Source organism: Gymnodraco acuticeps, unplaced genomic scaffold, assembly GCF_902827175.1.
Source record: "Gymnodraco acuticeps unplaced genomic scaffold, fGymAcu1.1, whole genome shotgun sequence".
NCBI lineage: Eukaryota > Metazoa > Chordata > Actinopteri > Perciformes > Bathydraconidae > Gymnodraco > Gymnodraco acuticeps.
The window spans coordinates 5,592,846-5,613,942 of record NW_022990042.1 but is presented as its reverse complement, the minus strand read 5'-3'; the positions used below and the strand labels follow the sequence as shown (position 1 = coordinate 5,613,942).

At 44.1% G+C, this 21,097-nt stretch overlaps 1 protein-coding gene across 1 annotated transcript in view; it reads right to left on the bottom strand.

Moving 5' to 3' along the window:
- The window catches only part of LOC117545432 (pinopsin-like), a 117,950-nt gene extending 97,345 nt beyond the window's left edge, over positions 1-20,605 (bottom strand). Inside the window, exon 1 of the mRNA XM_034215205.1 lies at positions 20,075-20,605. Coding sequence (XP_034071096.1) covers positions 20,075-20,447 — 373 coding nt within the window. The 5' untranslated portion in view covers positions 20,448-20,605. The remainder of the gene's footprint in view (positions 1-20,074) is intronic.
- Between the last annotated feature and the right edge of the window lie 492 nt (positions 20,606-21,097).

Sequence of the window (21,097 nt, the reverse complement as noted above, 5' to 3'; positions counted from 1 at the left end):
CTCTCCCCCATTCTCATTGAGTATTGTACAAAGAATGAAACAAACAGCGCCCCTCTAGATGTTATGGTGAAACAGTAGATTTCATTTTTAGTTTTATGAGTCAGGAGAGAATGCATAAGAAAGGGGGTGGAGTTGCTATTCTGTTCAATGATTCCCTTTAATGCAGGAAGACATTGTATGGAAACTTTGATTATTTTGAATATGTGGCCCTTCAGCTGAAATGCTCCTCTCGAGCTCTGTTCCTAAATATCTATAGACCACCCAAATACTGTGCAAGCTTTTTTGATGACTTTACTGAACTGCTGTCTATAGTGTGTATTGACTTTGACCGTCTAGTCATTGTTGGTGATTTTAACATCCATGTTGACAACCCCCAGGACAGAGGGGCTAAAGAACTATTTTGTGTTCTTGATAGCTATGGACTGACTCAGCATGTGACGGAGCCCACGCACAATAAGGGGCACACTCTGGACTTAATTATCTCAAAGGGTCTGAATATCTCTAAGGTTGTGGTGACTGATGTTGCACTCTCTGACCATTCCTGTGTTTTCTTTGAGAGCTCTATTTTTGTTCACAAAAATGTTCAAAAAGAGGTAACCACAAAGCGATATTTAACTGAAAATACTAGGGAAATGTTTACTCAGAATTTTTCTTCCACACTTGCCCCTGCTAACATCTCAGTAAATGAGCTAGTAGATCATTTTAATTTAAAAATTAAAAATGTTATAGATGCCATTGCTCCAACTAAGGTAAAGGAAGTGTCTGGCAAGAAAATATCTCCATGGAGAAAGGCCATGACCGTGAAAACAGAAAAAAGAGAATGTCGAAAAGCTGAACGCAGGTGGCGAAAAACAAATCTCCAGGTTCACTTTGAAATCTATAAAGAGAGACTTGGCCTTTATAATTTGGAATTGAAAAACGCACGACAATCGTTCTTCTCTGACATCATTACCAAAAACAAAAACAACGCACGTGCCTTGTTTGCTACCGTCGACAGACTAACTAACCCCCCAGTGTCAGTAGCCTCTGAATTTCTATCCACCAGGGCGTGCAATGATTTTGCCTCCTTTTTCACTGACAAAATTCAGAAAATCAGACAAGCAAATGTGTTGTCCCTATCTCCACTTAACATCAATTCAGACATCATGACACAATTCCATCAGATTAATGATAAAAACCTAGAGGACATTATTCAGCTTCTGAAATCCTCCTCTTGCTGCCTTGATATTATTCCAACAGGATTTTTCAAAGATGTTTTGCCTTGCATGGTCTCAGATCTACTTCATATAGTAAACAAATCTCTTCACTCAGGTATTTTTCCACAGGCCCTGAAAACTGCAGTCATTAAACCGCTCTTAAAAAAGAATAATCTAGATGCTTCAGTAATGAACAATTACAGGCCCATATCAAACCTGCCATTTCTAGGTAAAATCATTGAAAAAGTTGTTTTTCAACAGTTGAGTAATTTCTTGCATTTAAATAACTGTTTTGATGTGTTCCAGTCAGGCTTTCGTCCAAACCACAGCACTGAGACTGCTCTTGTAAAGGTATTTAATGACATCCACTTAAACACAGACAGTGGCAGAACTTCAGTGTTAGTATTATTAGATCTCAGTGCTGCGTTTGACACTGTTGACCACAGCATATTACTAGACCGACTGGAAAACTGGGTGGGACTTTCGGAAACAGTTCTGAATTGGTTTGAATCCTACTTAAAGGACAGAAACAACTTTGTTTCTATAGGTAAATACACATCTGAGTTGACAAATATGACATGTGGGGTTCCTCAAGGCTCCATCTTGGGGCCTCTTCTCTTTAACATCTACATGCTACCACTGGCTCAGATAATGAAAAACAACAAAATAAGTTACCATAGCTATGCAGATGACACACACATTTACGTAACAATTTCACCAGGAGACTATGCTCCAATTCAAACACTAAGTAAGTGCATTGAACAAATCAATGACTGGATGTGTCAGAACTTTCTCCAATTAAACAAAGATAAAACTGAGGTAATGGTTTTTGGAGCCAAGTCAGCACGTATAAAAGTTAGCGCTGAGCTTCAGTCTGCAATGTTCAAAACAACAGATAAAGCCAGAAATCTAGGTGTAGTCATGGACTCTGACCTGAGTTTCAACAGTCACATTAAAACTGTTACTAAATCAGCCTACTATCACCTAAAGAATATATCTAGGATTAAAAGACTAATGTCACAGCAGGATTTGGAAAAACTTGTCCATGCTTTTATCTTCAGTAGACTCAACTACTGCAATGGTGTCTTCACAGGTCTCACTAAAAAATCTATTAGGAAGCTGCAGCTGATTCAGAACGCCGCTGCTCGAGTCCTCACTAACACTAAGAAAGTGGATCACATCACTCCTGTTCTGAAGTCTTTACACTGGCTTCCTGTGTGTCAAAGAATAGATTTCAAAATACTGCTGCTGGTTTATAAAGCACTGAATGGTTTAGGCCCAAAATACATTTCTGACCTCCTGCTAAATTATGAACCATCCAGATCTCTCAGGTCTTCAGGGACTGGTCAGCTTTCTGTCCCCAGAGTCAGAACTAAACATGGAGAAGCAGCGTTCAGTTATTATGCTCCAAATATCTGGAACAAACTCCCAGAAACCTGCAGGTCCGCTGCAACTCTGACTACTTTTAAATCCAGGCTGAAGACTTTTCTTTTTGTCGCTGCTTTTAATTGAACTATTCATATCTTAGACTGCACTGTAACTTTGATCCATGTACTTTTTTCTTTTAATGTTTAATTGACTGCACTGTAACTTTTATCCATGTATTTTTTCTTTTAATGTTTATTTTATTAGCTTTTCTTTTTAATGACTGATTTTAAATGCCATTTTCTTAATCTCTTTCATTTTTTGTAAAGCACTTTGAATTGCCTTGTGTTGAATAGTGCTATATAAATAAACTGGCCTTGCCTTGCCATGCCTAGATTGCACTCACTGTTGCGAGAGGAGGCCAGCCGAATCTGGCTTCCCTTGGTGAAAAAAATTGAGGGATTGACCAATCAGATGAGGCCCACGTGATGCCCCTGCCAACCTGTGATTGGTCAGGGCCATGCCAAGGGAAGCCAGCCGCCTCTTGCTTCCCTTCAGAGGCGGCTGGCGATTTGATTGGACACTGCCATCCAATCAAATCACATCAACATCAGTTTTAATACTGTAACTGTCATCACCGCCGTTAGAAATTATCAAGCAAATGAAGCATTATGGAGGGTGGAGATTTGGCGTACTTAATCAAACATAACTTTACTAAACTTCCGCTACAGCAGCAACTGAAAATTAAATCAGATGACAGGCCAATGCCCGCACTTGAGCTGTGTGTACACAGAGGGAAAAGGGAGAGAATCGGACATTCAATGAGGATAATTATGTCCGCACGGAGTGGCTAACTGGAAGCGCTAAACTTCAGCGTCTATTTTGCTGGCCATGTCTTCTTTTTGACAAGGATTCGTGCTCCCTGAACAATCCTTGGGCAACTTCAGGATTCATCGACCTGTCACGGGCAATTGAGAGGCACGGTAAATCCAAAAATCACATAGATTGTGTGATTGTCTGCATTAAATTAATAAGGAGAGAGTTTCAGCTGTAGTGCGTGTGGACTTTTCGGTTAGATAACAGGCGTGTGCAAGTCCTGCATCTGTGTGATACAAATGTGTGTAAAATGATACCGGGCGCTGTAATCACTCATCTGGTTACGTTATTGACCACCCCCCCCCCCCCCCACCCAAAAAATGGGCTTCCCCTACATGTTTCCCCACGCCACGCTACTGCAAACAATATGATTTATCTCGACCTCCCAAAAAGAACCAAAATCTGACACGGTGTGAGATGTCTTTTGTAGCTGTTCTGTCGTCATTTCCTGCTATCTTCTTCATGCAGTCAGTCAAAATGAATGAATGGGCGTTTCTTTGACTATTTATAGGCAAATATGGGCGTTACGTGAAGCCCGCAAAAGCTGCACCGCATTTTGAGTCGGTTGTGATTTATAAAGGGAAACGTAGGAAGTGCCGTACGCACTTTCCTCGCCGGTACGCAATGTTTTGTGAATCGGAAAATGTCGGAACATTTCTGTACCTATTTTTTTATTTCTACTACGTAAGCAACCTTCCCACGTGAATCCTATGCACGGCGTTATAAATGAGGCCCCTGGTGACAAATACAGACCCTCTCCTGCCCCCCCACTGTATTAAAGTTCAGCGACATGGAGAGGAAAATGCAAAGAGACAGGTAGAAGAGGTGAAGCGGCTAAATGCTTGCCAGGAGGCCGACTGCCAAGAGAAGAAAGAGCAGGGTGTGAGTTGTGTTAGCGCACACACACACACACACACACACACACACACACACACACACACACACACACACACACACACACACACACACACACACACACACACACACACACACACACACACACACACACACACACACACACACGTCTGCACGAATTGTCTTCATTTTTTTTGCTCTTGGAATAAAGTCAAAGCGCTGTATCTTCAGTTGTGCAGTCTTTGAAAAATCCTAGACGTTATGGGCTCAAAGCAGTGGAAAAAAAGTAGAAATCAATGACGGTCACGGGAGGCAGAAGGAATACAATGTTCCAACAGAAAGCTAACAATGTATTTGTCATTGACAGTGATGTCCCCGAAATTTGAAGCAACATCAATCACTCGGCAAAAGCTTCATAGAGATTTAGTGAAGACAGACAGTCACTTTGTCAAAGCTGCACCCGGCGTTATTCATCTAACAATCCATTTCACTTTTCCTTTTCAGACCCTCCCCTATACTCTTTCTTTTACTTTGTTTTAATAGCCTATTGAGGAATGACTTATCCAAAACAATAACGGCTCTAATGATGTCTTTGAGCCATCTCTCTTTCTTTTCTGTTTTAGCTCAAACAAGCCAAGGTCCTGTCAGAAGGATTTGTATAAATTGGATGTCAGCGTCACACACCTCAGGTGGGGCTAAATCTCGACATAACACGAGGGTTTAACGAGACAGCAGCTACAATCAGAGTACATCCTGATACTGAGAAACGTCAAGGACTCGCTGAAATGAAGTGATCCTGTGGAGGAAATTGGCTTGCCAACTTATCCCAGAGGAAGTGGAAGTAGCGATTTGAATCCGTTTTCAATTAAAAAAGTTTGACAGATCTACAGTAAGAGGCTTTTAAGCAAAAATAAAATTCAATTTAGTTATGTTGAACGTACTGGGTGGAAATAGTAGCACTATAAAAGGAGGCAACACGGTGGCCTGCTGAGAAGAAGCCATGGAGGGACGTTTGTGCTGCATACATCTCTCTCACTGAGTGTGAGGGCTGGAAGGCTGCAGCTCTTTCCTCTGCTGCAGGGAGGAGCTAACTGTCCTAACACCAGGGGCCTCATGTATAACGCCGTGCGTATTCATGTGGGAAGGTTGCTTACGTAGTAGAAATCCGAAAAATAGGTCCATACATTTTCCGACATTTTCCGATTCACCGAACATTGCGTATACCTGCGAGGAAAGTGCGTACGGCACTTCCTACGCCGGTTTCCCTTTATAAATCACAATCGACTCGAAATATGGTGTAGCTTTTGCGGGCTTCACGTAACGCCCATATTTGCCTATAAATAGTCAAAGAAACGGCCATTCATTCATTCTGACTGACTGAATGAAGAAGATCGCAGGAAATGACGACAGAACAGCTAAAAAAGACATCTCACACCGTGTCAGATGTGGGTTATTTTGGGGAGGTCGAGATAAATTATATTTTTTGGTGGATGCAGTTTGAACCAGAGTAGCAGCATGGAGGTCGGATCGTCACCAAAATAAATAAATAAGTGGTCCGAAAAAAGTTAATGACAAAAATAATACACATAGCATTCCTCAGGCAGTGTGTTTGCACCGGGGACAGGAGACCCCCCCTGGATGAGAAACTGTAAGAAATGATCGGGGAATCACTCCGGAGTGGAGTCATGACGACTGGATCTGAATTATTTGTTTGTATTTGGTAGTTTGTGTTCCAGCTTTCGATCAGCAACTATATATCCATAATCCACCATGAAGGAAATACAACTAATGTGTTGTTATATTAGAGCTACAATTGACCACATATGGTGTTCTTAGTTTCCATACCTCCTGTGTTTTATGAGCGACTTATCAAGTCTTGGCAAACGGCATAAAACACGATTAAACATGATAGTATATAAAACCATGCTCGTATCTATATAACCTATAGAAATACAAAACGGCGTCAGATTAGACGTAATTCTGTCCTCCTGCTTACCGCATTATTTATGAGAAAACATTTCATAACATTAACACAACATATTCGAGGTGGTTTTAAATAACATATCCGTACTTATTTATTTCTCCAAGTTATGTTTTTGTGTGCACTGAGGAGTCTCAAACAGGCGTTTGTTTAATCATTTTAAGATTGGCTTTAATCAATGTTTGAAATTGAATTCTTCATATATGATAAATGAGAGGTAACATTTTGTTTATGGTATTATTTCCACATATTTCTCTCCATTCTTCCTTCTGCCAACGGTGTCGCAGTTTCTCGTCTCTCCCGTTGTTGTGCTTAGTGCGTACGCATGGGTTAGAGTTTGCGTGGAGGACCGCACATTTTCCCGTCAAGTTAGTACAGTATTTTATAAATCGCAAACATTGCGTAGAAACTGGCGTACGCCATTTTTTTTTTAGCGTATATCCCTTTATAAATGAGGCCCCAGGTCATGTGGCTCCATGCACTTTGCTTGCAAAATGCCACTGTAGGAGACACGCTGTCACGGTGTGTGAAGCAGGTAGGACCCAAATGCAGATTAAAGTGAGAATTCCTTTATTTCAAGGCTAGGTGATAACAACGACAAAACAGAACACTCACCGACGAACTAGTCATGACACAAGACGAACCGACAAAGACAGAGAGAAAAACCAGAACTTAAATACACACAAGCAGTGGCGTAGCTGTGGGTGGGCCTGGGCCCACCCACATGCACGTCTGGCCCACCCACAGCCAATCAGCGCTTTATAGCGCAGAGCCGGGAAGCCCAGAAGGAAGTGCCACAAACTGCAGTTCATCTAGTGGCCGACAGGGGATGGATGCAAAAAGGAGCAATTCCCATAGACCCCCATGATGCCCAACTTTACAGCAGAAATAAACATTTTTCTAGCCTGGATCCAATAAAACGTATTCTGGATATAGTTAGATTCCACCTTCATGACAATGGAATAGGGAGTGCATTTTTTTACCGTGAGGTTTTATAGCAAGTAAAGTAACTTTTGCCGTGAGTGAATGAGCGAGGAGGCGGGGCAGTTTACACACACGCAGCTGCTACATGCAGCAACACACACACACGGAGGAGATGGCGGAGAGAACGCGCTCCGAGGTGTGGTTAAACTATAGCCGTTTCGATGTGGACAATGCTCGTTACCAAAAGTGGAATAAGAGTTTAGCATGTAAGGGCGGTAACACGAGCAATTTGTCTAAACATTTAGCAAAAGTGCTCCACATTCAGACGGAGAAATGCACCGGGTTCGACCGTCTTTCTAGTAGCTCTGTAGCCCCATCCACGAGTAACGTTTCCACGTCAGGTATGTTATGTATTCTAGCAGCAACACACAGAGTTAACTACATTATACAAACATGGGTTAATGATTAGAGGAAACTGAGTTACTCTTTATTTTGTTAAAGTTTCAGCTATTCTGTTTACAATTCTGTCATCACATTATTTAATACGATTTGTTAAAACATTGTTTTTTCTTTTGATGTGAAATATTATGTGTTCAATTGAAATAAAAAGCAATGTTAGTTTTGTTCACAATTTGTTTAGTTAGTTTACCTTGTTTTTTTCTCCAAAAGAACCGATAAAAGTAATGTTAAAGGACCGGATCGATAAGACATAGACATACTTTATTGTCATTTCAACAAGACACAGAGTGTACTATTAAAACTGAGCTGACCGCCCAGAGGCACAGCAGAGGACCAGGAAGGGATCTCGGGCGGACGGCCCGGGGGCAAGGCAGAGTTCAAAAAGGGGGATTCGGGCGGATGGCCCGGGGGCAAGGCAGAGTCTAAGGTGGGGGACTCGGGCGGCCGAGCATGAGGGCGAAGGCAGCGGCAGGGGGCCGAGCATGAGGGCGAGAACCGCGGCCGGAAGAGTCAGGGGGCTGGGCCCGAGGGCGAGGACCGCGGCAGGAAGAGTCAGGGGGCCGGGCTCGAGGGCGAAGACCGCGGCTCTCAGGGGGCCGGGCTCGAGGGCGAAGACTGCAGCTCTCAGAGGGCCGGGCTCGAGGGCGAAGACCAGACAGCTCCGGAGGCCGGGCAGGAAGGCGCTGACGGGACAGTGCCGGAGGCCGGGCAGAACCCGGTGTCGGAGCTGGTGGGACAGGCCTCGGCAGGATCCCCCACGGAAGAGGACCAGGACACAGGATTTGCAGGACCCCCGGCAGGAGAGCAGTCGGCGGGGCCTCCAACGGCACAGGACATAGGATTGGCAGGACCCCCGGCAGGAGAGTAGACGGCGGGACCTCCAACGAGACAGGACAAAGGGTTGGCAGGACCCCCGTCAGGAGAGTAGTCGGCGGGGCCTCCAACAGCACAGGACAAAGGGTTGGCAGGACCCCCGGCAGGAGAGTAGTCGGCGGGGCCTCCAACGGCACGGGACAAAGGGTTGGCAGGACCCCCGGCAGGAGAGTAGACGGCGGGACCTCCAACGAGACAGGACAAAGGGTTGGTAGGACCCCCGGCAGGAGAGTAGACGGCGGGCCCTCCAACGGGACAGGACAAAGGGTTGGCAGGACCCCCGGCAGGAGAGTAGACGGCAGGACCTCCAACGGGACAGACATACGATTGGTAGGACCCCCGGCAGAGGAGTAGTCGACGGGTCCTCCAATGGGACAGGACATGGAGTTGGCAGGATCCCCAGCGGAACCTCCAACGGACCAGGACATTGGGTAGGGACTTGAGATGTGACTCGAGAGGGGACTCGAGAGGAGACTCGAGAGGGGAACCAAGGGGGAACTCGAGACGTGACTCGAGAGGGGACTCGAGAGGAGACTCGAGAGGTGACTTGAGAGGGGAACCAAGGGGGAACTCGAGAGGGGACTCGAGAGGGGAACTAGAGAGGGGACTCGAGGAGGGAACTGGAGAGGGGACTGGAGAGGGGACTGGAGAGGGGACTGGAGAGGGGACTGGAGAGGGGACTCTGGTAGGAACTCTGGTAGGAACTCTGGTAGGAACTTGAGAGGTGACTAGAGAGGGGACTCGAGAAGGGACTGGAGAGGGGACCTGAGAGGGAACTGGAGAGGAGACTTGAGAGGGGACTCGAGAAGGGATTTGAGAGGAGACTGGAGAGGGGACCAGAGAGGGGACTCGAGAGGGGACCCGAGAGGGAACTCGAGAGGGGACTCGAGAGGGAACTCGAGAGGGGACCCGAGAGGGGACCCGAGAGGGAACCCGAGAGGGAACCCGAGAGGGAACTCGAGAGGGGACCCGAGAGGGAACTCGAGAGGGGACCCGAGAGGGAACTCGAGAGGGGACTCGGGTAGGAAATGGAGAGGGGACTCGGGTAGGAACTGGAGAGTGGACTCGGGTAGGAACTTGAGAGGGGACTCGGGTAGGAACTTGAGAGGGGACTTGAGAGGGAACTTGTGTCGGTCGGTACGCCGACAGGACACGGGGAGCTGGCGTCGTCTGGGGAGCCAGCAGGAGACGAGGTGCTGGAGTCGGCCTGTACGCCGACAAGACTCGGGGAGCTGGCGTCGGCTGGGGAGCCAGCAGAAGACGAGGTGCTGGAGTCGGCCTGTACGCCGACAAGACTCGGGAGCTGGCGTCGGCTGGGGAGCCAGCCCTGTAGCCGAAACTGGAGTCGAGCCCATGGCTTCCGGGGCCGGTACTGAAGCCGGAACCATGGCTGCTGGGGCCGGAACCATGGCTGCAGGGGCCGGAAATGAAGCCAGAATCATGGCTGTAAGGTCCGGTTCTGGAGCCGGAAACATGGCTGTAAGGTCCGGTTCTGGAGCCTGAAACATGGCTGTAAGGTCCGGTTCTGGAGCCAGAAACATGGCTGAATGGGCTGGCTCTGGAGCCGGAATTGAAGCCAAAATCATTGCTGCTGGGTCCGGCGCGGAAGCCTGGACCCTGGCTGTGTAAGCCAGGTAATCCAGTATGGACGCAAAGCTGCGTGGGCCGGTACTGGAGCATGGAGGCATGGCTGCTGGGTCCGGCACTGGAGCCGGAACCATGGCTGTTGGGGCCTGTACTGGAGCCGGAACCATGGCTGCTCCGTTTGCTAGCCTGGCCTTGCGACGACTCCTCTTAGCAGCCTCCTGAATACTCTGTGGACCTCCATAAGCCAGATGAGTTCCGGAATACAACTCCTGGACAGGAGCAGGAACTGGGGCAGAAGCACGGGTTGACTTCAGGTGGAACCCACCAAGGCGTATGGTGCCAGGTTGGGAATTGGGGAACATGGAGTCAGCATGCCTGGGGCTAGCAGGCTGGGAATCACATGTTTCAAGGAAGTCCAAAATCCAGTCAGGTAAGAACTCCACAAAACATAGTTTCTCTGCTGCCAACCGGTGCGCCTCTACCAGAGCGGCCCTCTTCTGCCGAACACTGGACGCTCCCTTCCACCAATCGAAGCAGCAAGCCAGATAGAAGGTTAAATGCTGTAATTCAACCTCCCATGGATCAGCTGCTGGGTGATTTGTAACATGAGCCAAAACAGTTCGATGCAGATTTTGAAAATAATTGTTCTCATTAGTATCAACCAGGTTCTAAATGAACTAGCCCTAGTAAAAGAAAAGTTCTGTATATGTTTTAAAACACATTTTTAGAGAGTTTTAACGAGTCATTGACCAAATAAATTCATTACCGTAACACATTTTCAATTGATGATAACTAAATATTTGAGTAAATGTTTGGCATTTTATTTTTTAACGTATGCTGCTGTCAATAGTCACAAGTAGTCACATAGTGTAATAATTCAGGTAAATATATAATAATATAATAATTGTAGTTATTAACTTCATTACCGTAACACAATGTTATGTTCCACACATTGACTTTTACTGTGGTGTAAATTGTACAATTGATTGAAAAAAGACAATTTTAAAATATGAACAGACATACCAAACATTTCCTGTACAAAATGAAAATGTGAAGGTTTTCCATATTCCTATCAAAATATTAACTTATTAAGGAAGTGTTATGGTAATGAACAGAGCATGTCGGTAATGAAAAGCTTTTGTTATGGTAATGACCTTACATGGAGAAGAGATATACTATTGCTTTATAAATACTTTCGCTTTACGTATATATTCACACACACACAATTTTGAATTGCACCGTTACTTTTATATACTGTCTCTTTACACACACAATAGACAATAGTAATGTAACGTTTGTTACATGATACATAATGTACCTGTATACAATCACCGCTGCCGGCAGGGACATCGCTCCTTGCATGGTCCTTGGAAAATGCGGTAGTGTTTTTCCACTCTAAACTTTTCCAGGGCTCTGTAGAAGTCAAACTGTTCAATGGGTGGTCCTTCAATGCAGATTCAGTCGAGATTTTCTGCTTTTATTCTTACCCTGCCCTTGGTTTTTATGCGATTTTGAATGCTGAATCCACGTCCGCACCGCACCGTGCTCATTGGAATGACCGAGATTGCAGCCAGGAGCTTTGTGGTTTCAGGTAGGAAGCCAGCATGTTGTGTAGCCATGATCTTCACCAACTCCTGGAAGGAATTGTTGCTGTAGTTTGCATGGACCAGCTCCTTAAAAGGTCACCACTCTGCGCTGCAGGTGTCCGTGTCAACGATAGGTTCCCGTCCCGCTGGGCACAAGTGATCCAGGATGGTCTGCATCTCATCGCGTCCAAATCGCGCACGTTCAGTGTTGTCCCGTGGCAGACACCATGGGTCAAATATGCGAAAAGCGGAAAAGAGGCCGATGTCGGGGAAACGATCTTCAATATTCTGGATGAGGGTGTCGAGGAAGCGCTGCCTTACACCATCCACGGCCTGCCGCATCGCCCTGGTGGCCTTTATCTTTTCTCCCTTAAAATACATCTCGCCGTTTTTCTCCACAATGTTGGCCAAGAATTCTTGGAATTTTAGGCCGCCTTCATCTCCAATCTGCATGGCTCACAGCGCATTGATCGTTGAGGTTACAGCAGGCTGAACGTCATCAGTGTCCAGGATGACATGCATTTCTTTAAGCCGTGCTTGCCGAGAGCTGCTGTTGGAGAAGTATCCATAGATGCTGCCCACCGTCCTCTGGTAGCGCTGGAGGGATGGAATCGCCACAGCAGCCTGCTGGGCACACAAGTTTAGCTTATGTGCAGCGCAGTGTGTGCCACCGATGGCTGGGTTTTCCCTTTTTAAAACGCGCCCCGAACCCATTTTCTCTTCCAGTCATAACCGCTGCCCCATCTGCCAGTTATGTCGTTCAGGTCGATGTTGTAATTTTGCAACTGCTCCTTAATGGTTTGCGTTACGGTAGCAGCGTCGCATGCAGTATCTGTGTGTTGCACAAGTAGTGGGTTTCTAAGTCACCGTCATTTATTAGGTTAACATATGTGCAAAGAAGCTTTTCCACCGAAATGTCCGTGGACTCGTCAGTCATGAGCCCCTTGAATGTTGAGTTATTTAACTTTGCAATGAAATCCTCCTTCAGCACATTACGGCGCACTGCATGTCCTGCACTATGTCGTTGTGAGGGCGTTCTCTGAAACGCGCAGTTCTGCCAAGGTTTCACATCCCTGCAGAATGCACAGTTCATTCAAGCTTTTGTTTTTGTGTGTCAGCAACAGTTCTTTTGCCAGGTAATACACGTTCCTCTTGGCCGCAATTACCGCCTTTGATCTGTCACAGACCATTCGATTAACGGCAACTTGAATGTTGTTTCTCCGTAAATGCTGTGCATCTAGCACTGCTTTGTGATCCACCCCCTTTATGTGCATCTCTATAGTCTTCACCCTGAAGTTGGACGTCCCCGAGGTGAACACGTTGTGCTTTTTTTCCCTTACACATAGTGTGCAATACATTTTATGACTTTGTTTATTATAGCACAACCACGGGAACTTCATTTTCCAGGTTCCGACAAACTTCCTTTTGTTGTGGCTGACCGGTTTCTCTTCGTGGCTTACGGGTGTAGAAGTGACATTGTCAGATGGCGTAGGCTCTGGATGGGGTGGGAGGCTAGATGACGACAACTCCGGCCCCGGGGCACCTGCACGGGCGGGGGGATGCTGGCGGAGACTAGGATGGCGGCAACTCAGGCTCGGGCTGAGAGCCAACGGCAAGGCTCGCTGGCAGTACACTTTTTTCCGTCACAGGAACCGGCTTTGTTGGCGGCGAAAAAAATCCCACCAGCCTCCTTTGCCCCTCCAACAGAGGGATGTCATTTTCCTTTTTGTCATTTAAACCAGGGGTTCCCAAAGTGTGGGAAGGTGAGCCTCCCCTCAGAGAACATAATCACAGCCGCGCCCCCCCTCCCAATTATTATTGCTATTATTATTGTTGCTATAATGCAGGGGTATTCAATTGCATTGCAAAGAGAAAATGTAAGGTGAGAAAATGTCATAAAATGCTCTGTTTTCGCTACCTTCCTATTATTTTTTGATTGGCTGAGCGTCACCTCCTTAAAACATTAAACAATAGCTTTTTTAAACCTCTTTATCTTTATGTTTTAAACATGTTGAGGTTAAGGATGGCAGCTTCCTCATACGTTGCACTCGGAGAGAAATAGTTGAGACGGAGATGTCTTTAGCAGCAGGGAGGAGTAACGTTTCACCAATGTTGTGAGGTTTACCTGTCTTAGCTATCCGTAACGCCACTCGGTATGATGCTTCGGTTGCCTTTGTATTCACAGTGCTAAATGTGTCAATGACATTTTTCTGTGACTGCAATTCCTTGAGCTTCCGGTCAAAAAACTCCTGTGGCTTGGTCACCAAACAAGGGTGTTTCGTCTCAATATGACACCGGAGTTTACATGGTCTCATACTGTCATTAGCTCGCACCTCGTTGCAGATAACACACTGTGGCAGTGGAGTGTCATCAGGACCAGTCCATGAAAATCCTAGCTTCAAATAATCATTGTCATACTTCCTTCGTTTTCTGACAGACGCTGTCTCCTCTCTCACTGTAGGTAACTTCACTAAAAATCTATCCATATTTTGCAGCTCGCATAAAGTTAGCTGAAGTTAACTAGCTAGATTTCACTGTTTCTCTTTATTTTTTTCTGGCGGCTGCGTCTCCCTTGAAGCTCTCTGGAGCCCCCCAGGGGAGGCGCGCCTCACACTTTGGGAACCCCTGATTTAAACGATAAAAATTGTCGATCTTCTCTCGGATAAATCTTTTTTTTGGGCCGCCTCGGCTCGAGTTGAGGGCGCTCCGAGCTGAAAAAGGGCATCCAATGACGGCAAGACGGCCCCCTGGTGGAAACACTGGCTCAGTCTCTCTCTCTCTGTCTCTCTCTTTCTCAGTCTCTCTCTTTCTCTGTCTCTCCCTCTTTCTCACTCACTCTCTCTCTCACACACAATGTGAAGATGTCCTGTTCTAACCTCTCTCTTTCCTTCCTTATGTATCTGGGTTGCTGTACACTTTCTCTCTGTGCTTCACCACCCTCACCTTGGAAGCTGCCCTTTTCCTTTCCACCTTTTCTGAACTTAATTTCAAGAGGGATTCAGTATTCATTAAATAAATTAGATTCAAATAATATATATAAATTATTTATTTATAGTTAAAGCTCACCATACATAGCTGCACACATTTCTTTCATTACCGCAACAATTTTGTTCATTACCGTAACAGCCTCCTATATGACATGGTAATGAATGCAGAGCATTACGGTAATGAATGACCATAACACTAGCTAGCATAATAGTTAGCATAGCCATGATGCTACAAAAGAAATATTTGCACTATCATTCTGGCTCTATAAAAGCAACTTTTCTATTGATTTTGGAATCAATAACTTTAAAAAAAAACATTATATAATACCCCATTACGGTAATGACAGTTAGTAGTGTACACTGGGGTGTCAGTAAATTGAATCTTTAACATATCTATAGCTTGACCTTGAAAGGACATCTTACCTTGTAGCTATCTTGCATCTTCTCTTCCATGCAATGCATCATGGGTAAAAAAAAAACTAATTTAAACAAACAGGAATTGTAATGGGGCCAAATAGGCAGTGCATCGGTAATGAACTTCACATGCTCCGGACACACATATTAATCCAAAAATATTTTAATTCATAAATCTTAGACCCAAAATAATTATATTACCAGTAAGAATGTACCATTTCAACAATTTTTTGTATTTATGTATGTATTAAATTGTGCAGATTTATTGTGATATTTTGGGGTTAAATGTAAAAAAATAAACTCCGGACGCATTACGGTAATGAATTTCTACATGGAAAAATTGTGAAAAAAATATGAATTACTACCTCAACTACAAAAATAGCAATAGTACCACATACAATACACAATGCAGTTTGATATAGAATTGATTATTTTGATTATTTTTGTAATTTTGTCTGTCAATTTCTCACAGACATGACCAAAGGTGGTTTCGTGAGAATCACCCTGCTGGGTCCATTTTGTGGTCGGTTCGTTCTGTCACGGTGTGTGAAGCAAATGCAGATTAAAGTGAGAATTCCTTTATTTCAAGGCTAGGTGATAACAACGACAAAACAGAACACTCACCGACGAACTAGTCATGACACAAGACGAACCGACAAAGACAGACAGAAAAACCAGAACTTAAATACACACAAGACTAATCACAGAAACAAGACACAGGTGAGGAGGGAGGAGAAAACACAGGGGCACCAGGTGAACACAATCGGGTAAATTAGACACACCAGGGAAACTAACGACCACAGACAGATTTAAACAAGACACAACGCAGACAGAAACAGGCAAGACAGGAAGTGAAGACCTTTCAACATAAAACATGAAACAAGACAAGACAAAACACCATAAAGACAGATCGTGACACACACAAGGTATCACATGACATGACAGGGTGCAAGGTCATTGGACAGACAAATTACAAATTAATTTAGGTTTGCTTGGCTACTTTGAAGACTGCATGAACCGGTCAATGCCATTGGGGGCCCAAAAAAATATATATTAAAAACAATATTTAAAAAATATATATAAACTTTCTTTTTTTTTTGCGTTGCACCGGCTGCACGGTCGATAGTTACGCCACTGGTTGCACGTCACCACTACAAACACAGAAGACAGGAAACTCAGTACCCCCAAGTCTGTTAACCAGTAACTAACCATCAGTTCTTCAATCGCAGTCACTGAGGAACTCCTCATTAACTAACCATTAACTATCTAGTCGTTCCTTATTCACTACTCAGTAACTAAGCACATTTTGTGTACTTTATTGTAAAGTGTTACCCAAAGGAGGTGCTGAACATACACACAGAGACACAAAACTACCAAAAAGGAACACAAAACTATCAGAAAAAACTTCAAAATTATGAGTACTACCACAAATAGGCCAAACTACCATTAAAAGTCACAATAGTACCACAAGGATATGAAAAACATACAAAGAGCGAAAAACTAGGAGAAAAGTTGCAGAACATGCACAAATAGACACCAAATAACCATCCAAAGACACAAAAGTTATTCAGAACAATCGCTTTTCAATCATCTCTAAATAAAAAATTACCACTAACTCAGTATTATCTCAAAGAGACATAAAACTACAACAATTGTGTCTCTCTCAGTCCGGGTGTTCTGCCCATAAGTGGGGGGTGGTGGACAGTTTTGTCTCACAATCCGTCCATGCTCAGAAACAGTCCTATGTGTCACAGGGTCACAGAAGCAACACATTTCTCCAAATTCAGCCTCCATCTCCTGCTTCACATTTATCAACATGTTTGGTGGTTTAGAAGTGTGCATAGCGCTGCTTTACTTTAAGTAAGGCATCCTGCATTGACGGTTGTAAAGGGCAGCGGAGGTCTACACCTTTCAAAAAGCTCTTAATATTTAATCATCCTGTTAGAAGCCATTCACAAAGTAAACATGTTTGTCTCCCAATGCCATTTCGGAATTCATCTTAGAAAGAAGCTTACAGTACTATGAATACCATTCACTTAACATGGTTTGTATTGCTTGAAACAAAGGGAAAAACATGACAGATTATTAAAACATGCCACTCCTAATGACTTAAACTCAAGCATGCTAATGCTTGAGTTTAACCAAAACTTGCTTGCCAACCAAAACTTGTCCTGTGTATACCAACTCTCCACTCATGTGTTTTTCTTTTCTTTAACGATTCTGCAATTACTGACAAGTGGTGCGTCTCAAAATGTTGGTCTGCCAAACATTCTTTGAAATATGCACTTTGATATTGTATAATACACATGAGTGCACATGTCCTGACATTGTGTGAATGTCACAGAGAGGATAAATTAGTGTTTTTTTTTTAAAAATCTGACAGTCTGCCTGGTCTTCAAAGGTTGTTTTGGATGCCTTGGAAAAAGCTTTTAAAGCAATTAGAGGGACTGATGACAAGAAAGCGCTGTTCATTAAATAACCTCAAATCAAGCAACAGGCCAATGACATCTGCTGATAGGAGAGCACTTTTATGTTTAAAGCATCCTGCAAATGATTTGTAGCATCAAACAAATGTCATTCCTAATCATGCATCTGAAGCTTCGATGGATTCTGGGCTCAAGGGAAATCAATATGATTTTAGTTTTTATGTTTCTTCGATACAAAACTCCCTTTTTGCAACTTTTACATAGCACCCCGTGTCCTCTAGAAATAGCTTTTCCCCACCCTGTGTCTTGTTCCAGGGGAGAAAGCAAGTGTTTTATTCTCAGTGTTATCACTGCACCCAATTTGCATCGCTATCAGCACTCTTGAGCAAAAGTAGACCCAGTGGTGGAAGAAGTACTCAGATTATATACTCTAGTAAAAGTAGAAATATTCATTATCTTTAATGCATTTTTCTAACAGATCCCATGAGACCCAAAACAAGATTATTCACATGTAAATTGTGAGTTGATGTATTATGATCCTATGTGCTCTTTATTATGCTGAAAGATGTCTTTCTGTACTTCAGTTGAAAGCCAGATTAAAACATGTTGTCTCCCATTGATATCCCTCTAAAGCCATATACATGTGTTCTCGGATCAGACTCATATTATTCATTTTTGGAATTGCTTTGAATGCTGCATGCCTCACGATACTGCAGAAATGGAAGGATGAAGATCCCCCTGATATCTCATTATGGTTTAGAAAACGGATGTCCATCTTGCCATTGGAGAGATTATTACACGGTCTCTGAAGAACTGAGTGTGTTACGGACTGGTCCCCAATAGCATTATACATGGAAGAGTAATGGTTAAGTGTTATAACTCTGGCCGTACATTTAACAGAATAAGTCCTCACACATGGAAACCGCACTAGGTTGTTACTGATGTTGCTTTTTTCCCCTGTCTCTTTTTGTTTTTGTTTTCTGGGTTTTTATAGTTTTAGTTGATTTATATTTATATACTGTATATTTATTTACTTTAAGTGTAATGCTGTTGGAAATGTTAGCCATAATCAGAGGTGGAATGTAATACATGTATTTTCACACTATGCAACGTTATACTTTAATATAGGCAAATGTTGTACTTTTCACTCCACTTCATTTATTTTACAGATTGAGGTAACCTCTTTGAGGATTTAGATTATTACAAAACATATAAATCAACATATTAGTATATTAAAGGTTAAGCTACCCAGTTTTATCAAAAGTAATCCAAATAAATCCCACCTTTACCAAGTTCAACAGTGAAGTGATGCATCAATGATTATTATAACACAATTATTAATAGATGGTGTTCAAATCTGCAAAATTACTTCAGTTCCTTTTCGTACTTAAAGCATATTTTGATGCCAATACCTTGGCATCAATACTTTTATTTGTAACCAAGTACGTTTACCTTCCCCCCTGTATTGCTAAAGGTACTTCAATAAAGTAATTCTTCCACCTCTGCCTAATTAGCAATGTAAGTTATTTTAGTTTATATATATTGTCTATGAGCTAATAATCAGAATCCGTGAAGTAACTACCAAAATGTAGTTTAAGTATAAGTATAAATTAGCATAACATGAAAATACTAAAGTACCTTAAAATTGTAGCCTACTTGAGTACAATATTTGAGTAAATGTACTTGATAACATTTCACCACTAAACCAGAGCCCCTTTTCTCATTGCACATTTCCTAATGGTGATTTGTTTCAGCAACAAATGCATTTCCCTACATCCCAGAGACCTTAATGAGCAATGATCTTCCCTTGCCTCGCATGCAGTAACAAGTATTTAGCGGCCATTTGATACCTCTCTGTACATAACTTTATACAGTACATCAGCCTAAATGCACTGACAGCTGTGACACGTTTCCAGAGTTCCTAAGGACATTTGAACAAGTGACTGAGCGTCTGAGAGGTCAGCACATCATATGCTTCCCAAAATGGCCCTGAAGCCATGAAACGTGCAGCTTTGGAAGAGGGCTGGAAGAGATTCAACAGTCACTCATGCAGCCCCAAATGGAGATAATGTCCAGTATTACACAAGATCTCCTCACCCGGACATAAACCAAGGCATCACCGGGGACCGCGAGGTGCGTCCATGCGTGAGATCCTAGACCCCGCTCTCTGGGTTACCTCTACGGCTTTTCCGCAAACACAACAGCCAATGAGACAAACTGCAGCTTCTGCAAAGAATACCTTTAAAATCTGCAGGATAATTACAACCACAATAAAGAAAAGGAAGCTTAAAAGGGAGACAATTTTCACAAGTATGAAAGGACTGAAAAATAAATAAATCGACCAAACAATGGGTTCGATTTGTTCGAATTTGGCGTATAAAGCAACTCATTGTCTCAGTTCAATTCATATTGGCTACACCGATTTCATGCTTTTACTTTTGTTTGTAAAGTTTGATACAACCAAAAATAAAAAGAGTTACGAGCAAAGATATACTAAGGCCTACAAATACAACCCAAACGGTCATCGTTACGCATTTCTACTCACCAAACAGGGAGTTTGCGAAGCCGTACCACATGCATCCTCCTTCCCCTATGAGCCACCTTCCCTGCGTGCTGGCGGCGAAGCTGAACGGAGTCCCCAGCACGCAAACCAGCAGGTCGCTGATGGAAATGTTAATCAGGAGCAGGTTGATGGGAGACCGCAGCATCTTGTAGCGGCAGAAGAGAATGAGCACCAGCAGGTTGTTGAGCAGTCCGAAAGTGCCGATGAAGCCCAGGCACACAGCCACCACCAGGTTCCCTGTCGGACTCAGGGTGGACCGGTAGGAGCCTCCCCCCTGGTACCTGTCCCCGACCGCGGCACACAGCGCGCTGTTTGCCCCCGCGCAGCCGCTCAGGCTCACGTTGGACACGATCATCGCGGTCCGGTGTCCCGGCGGCGGCACACTGGGTGGCCACACTGCACCGAACGAAAGCTAATGTGTCGTTGGCATTTATTTTTAATTTTTCTGTGTTTGGGAAAAATAATTGTCTTGACAAGCTGTCGCGAGCAACACTTTTTGCTTTAAGACATGGCAAATAAAGAATGAAAATCCAAACAGAAATATGGGAGAATTGAGAAAAAGTGAGTTCGCTGGAGATATCAAACTCTGTGCAGATCAGGGGATTGTTCGGAAAAAACAGCTTTTGGTTACCCACTGTGTGCAAAGACGCTCCTGTCTTCTCTCTCTGTCCGACTTAAATCACTGTTGTCCGCTCTCCAGCAGTTAAAGGGGGGCGGAGTGGGGAAGAGAGCAGCAGACCAACCAGACGATCAGCATGAGGCTCTCAGACAGATCTGTGTTTCAGCTCTGTCTCTCGAGGGAGAGAGAGAAAGTCCAACTTAAAACTTCCAGGAGCTGTTCTCTCTCTCTCCCGGTGCCGGTCCAATGAGCGCGAAATGATGCGCGGCGCTGTCCATTGTACTGAACGCCTGCTACACCGACAAACAGCTTACGACAGTCCGTCTGCATCAGGGACGTGCACAGACATTATGGGGGGCGGGAGCTCAAGTGAGAAAAAGGGCACT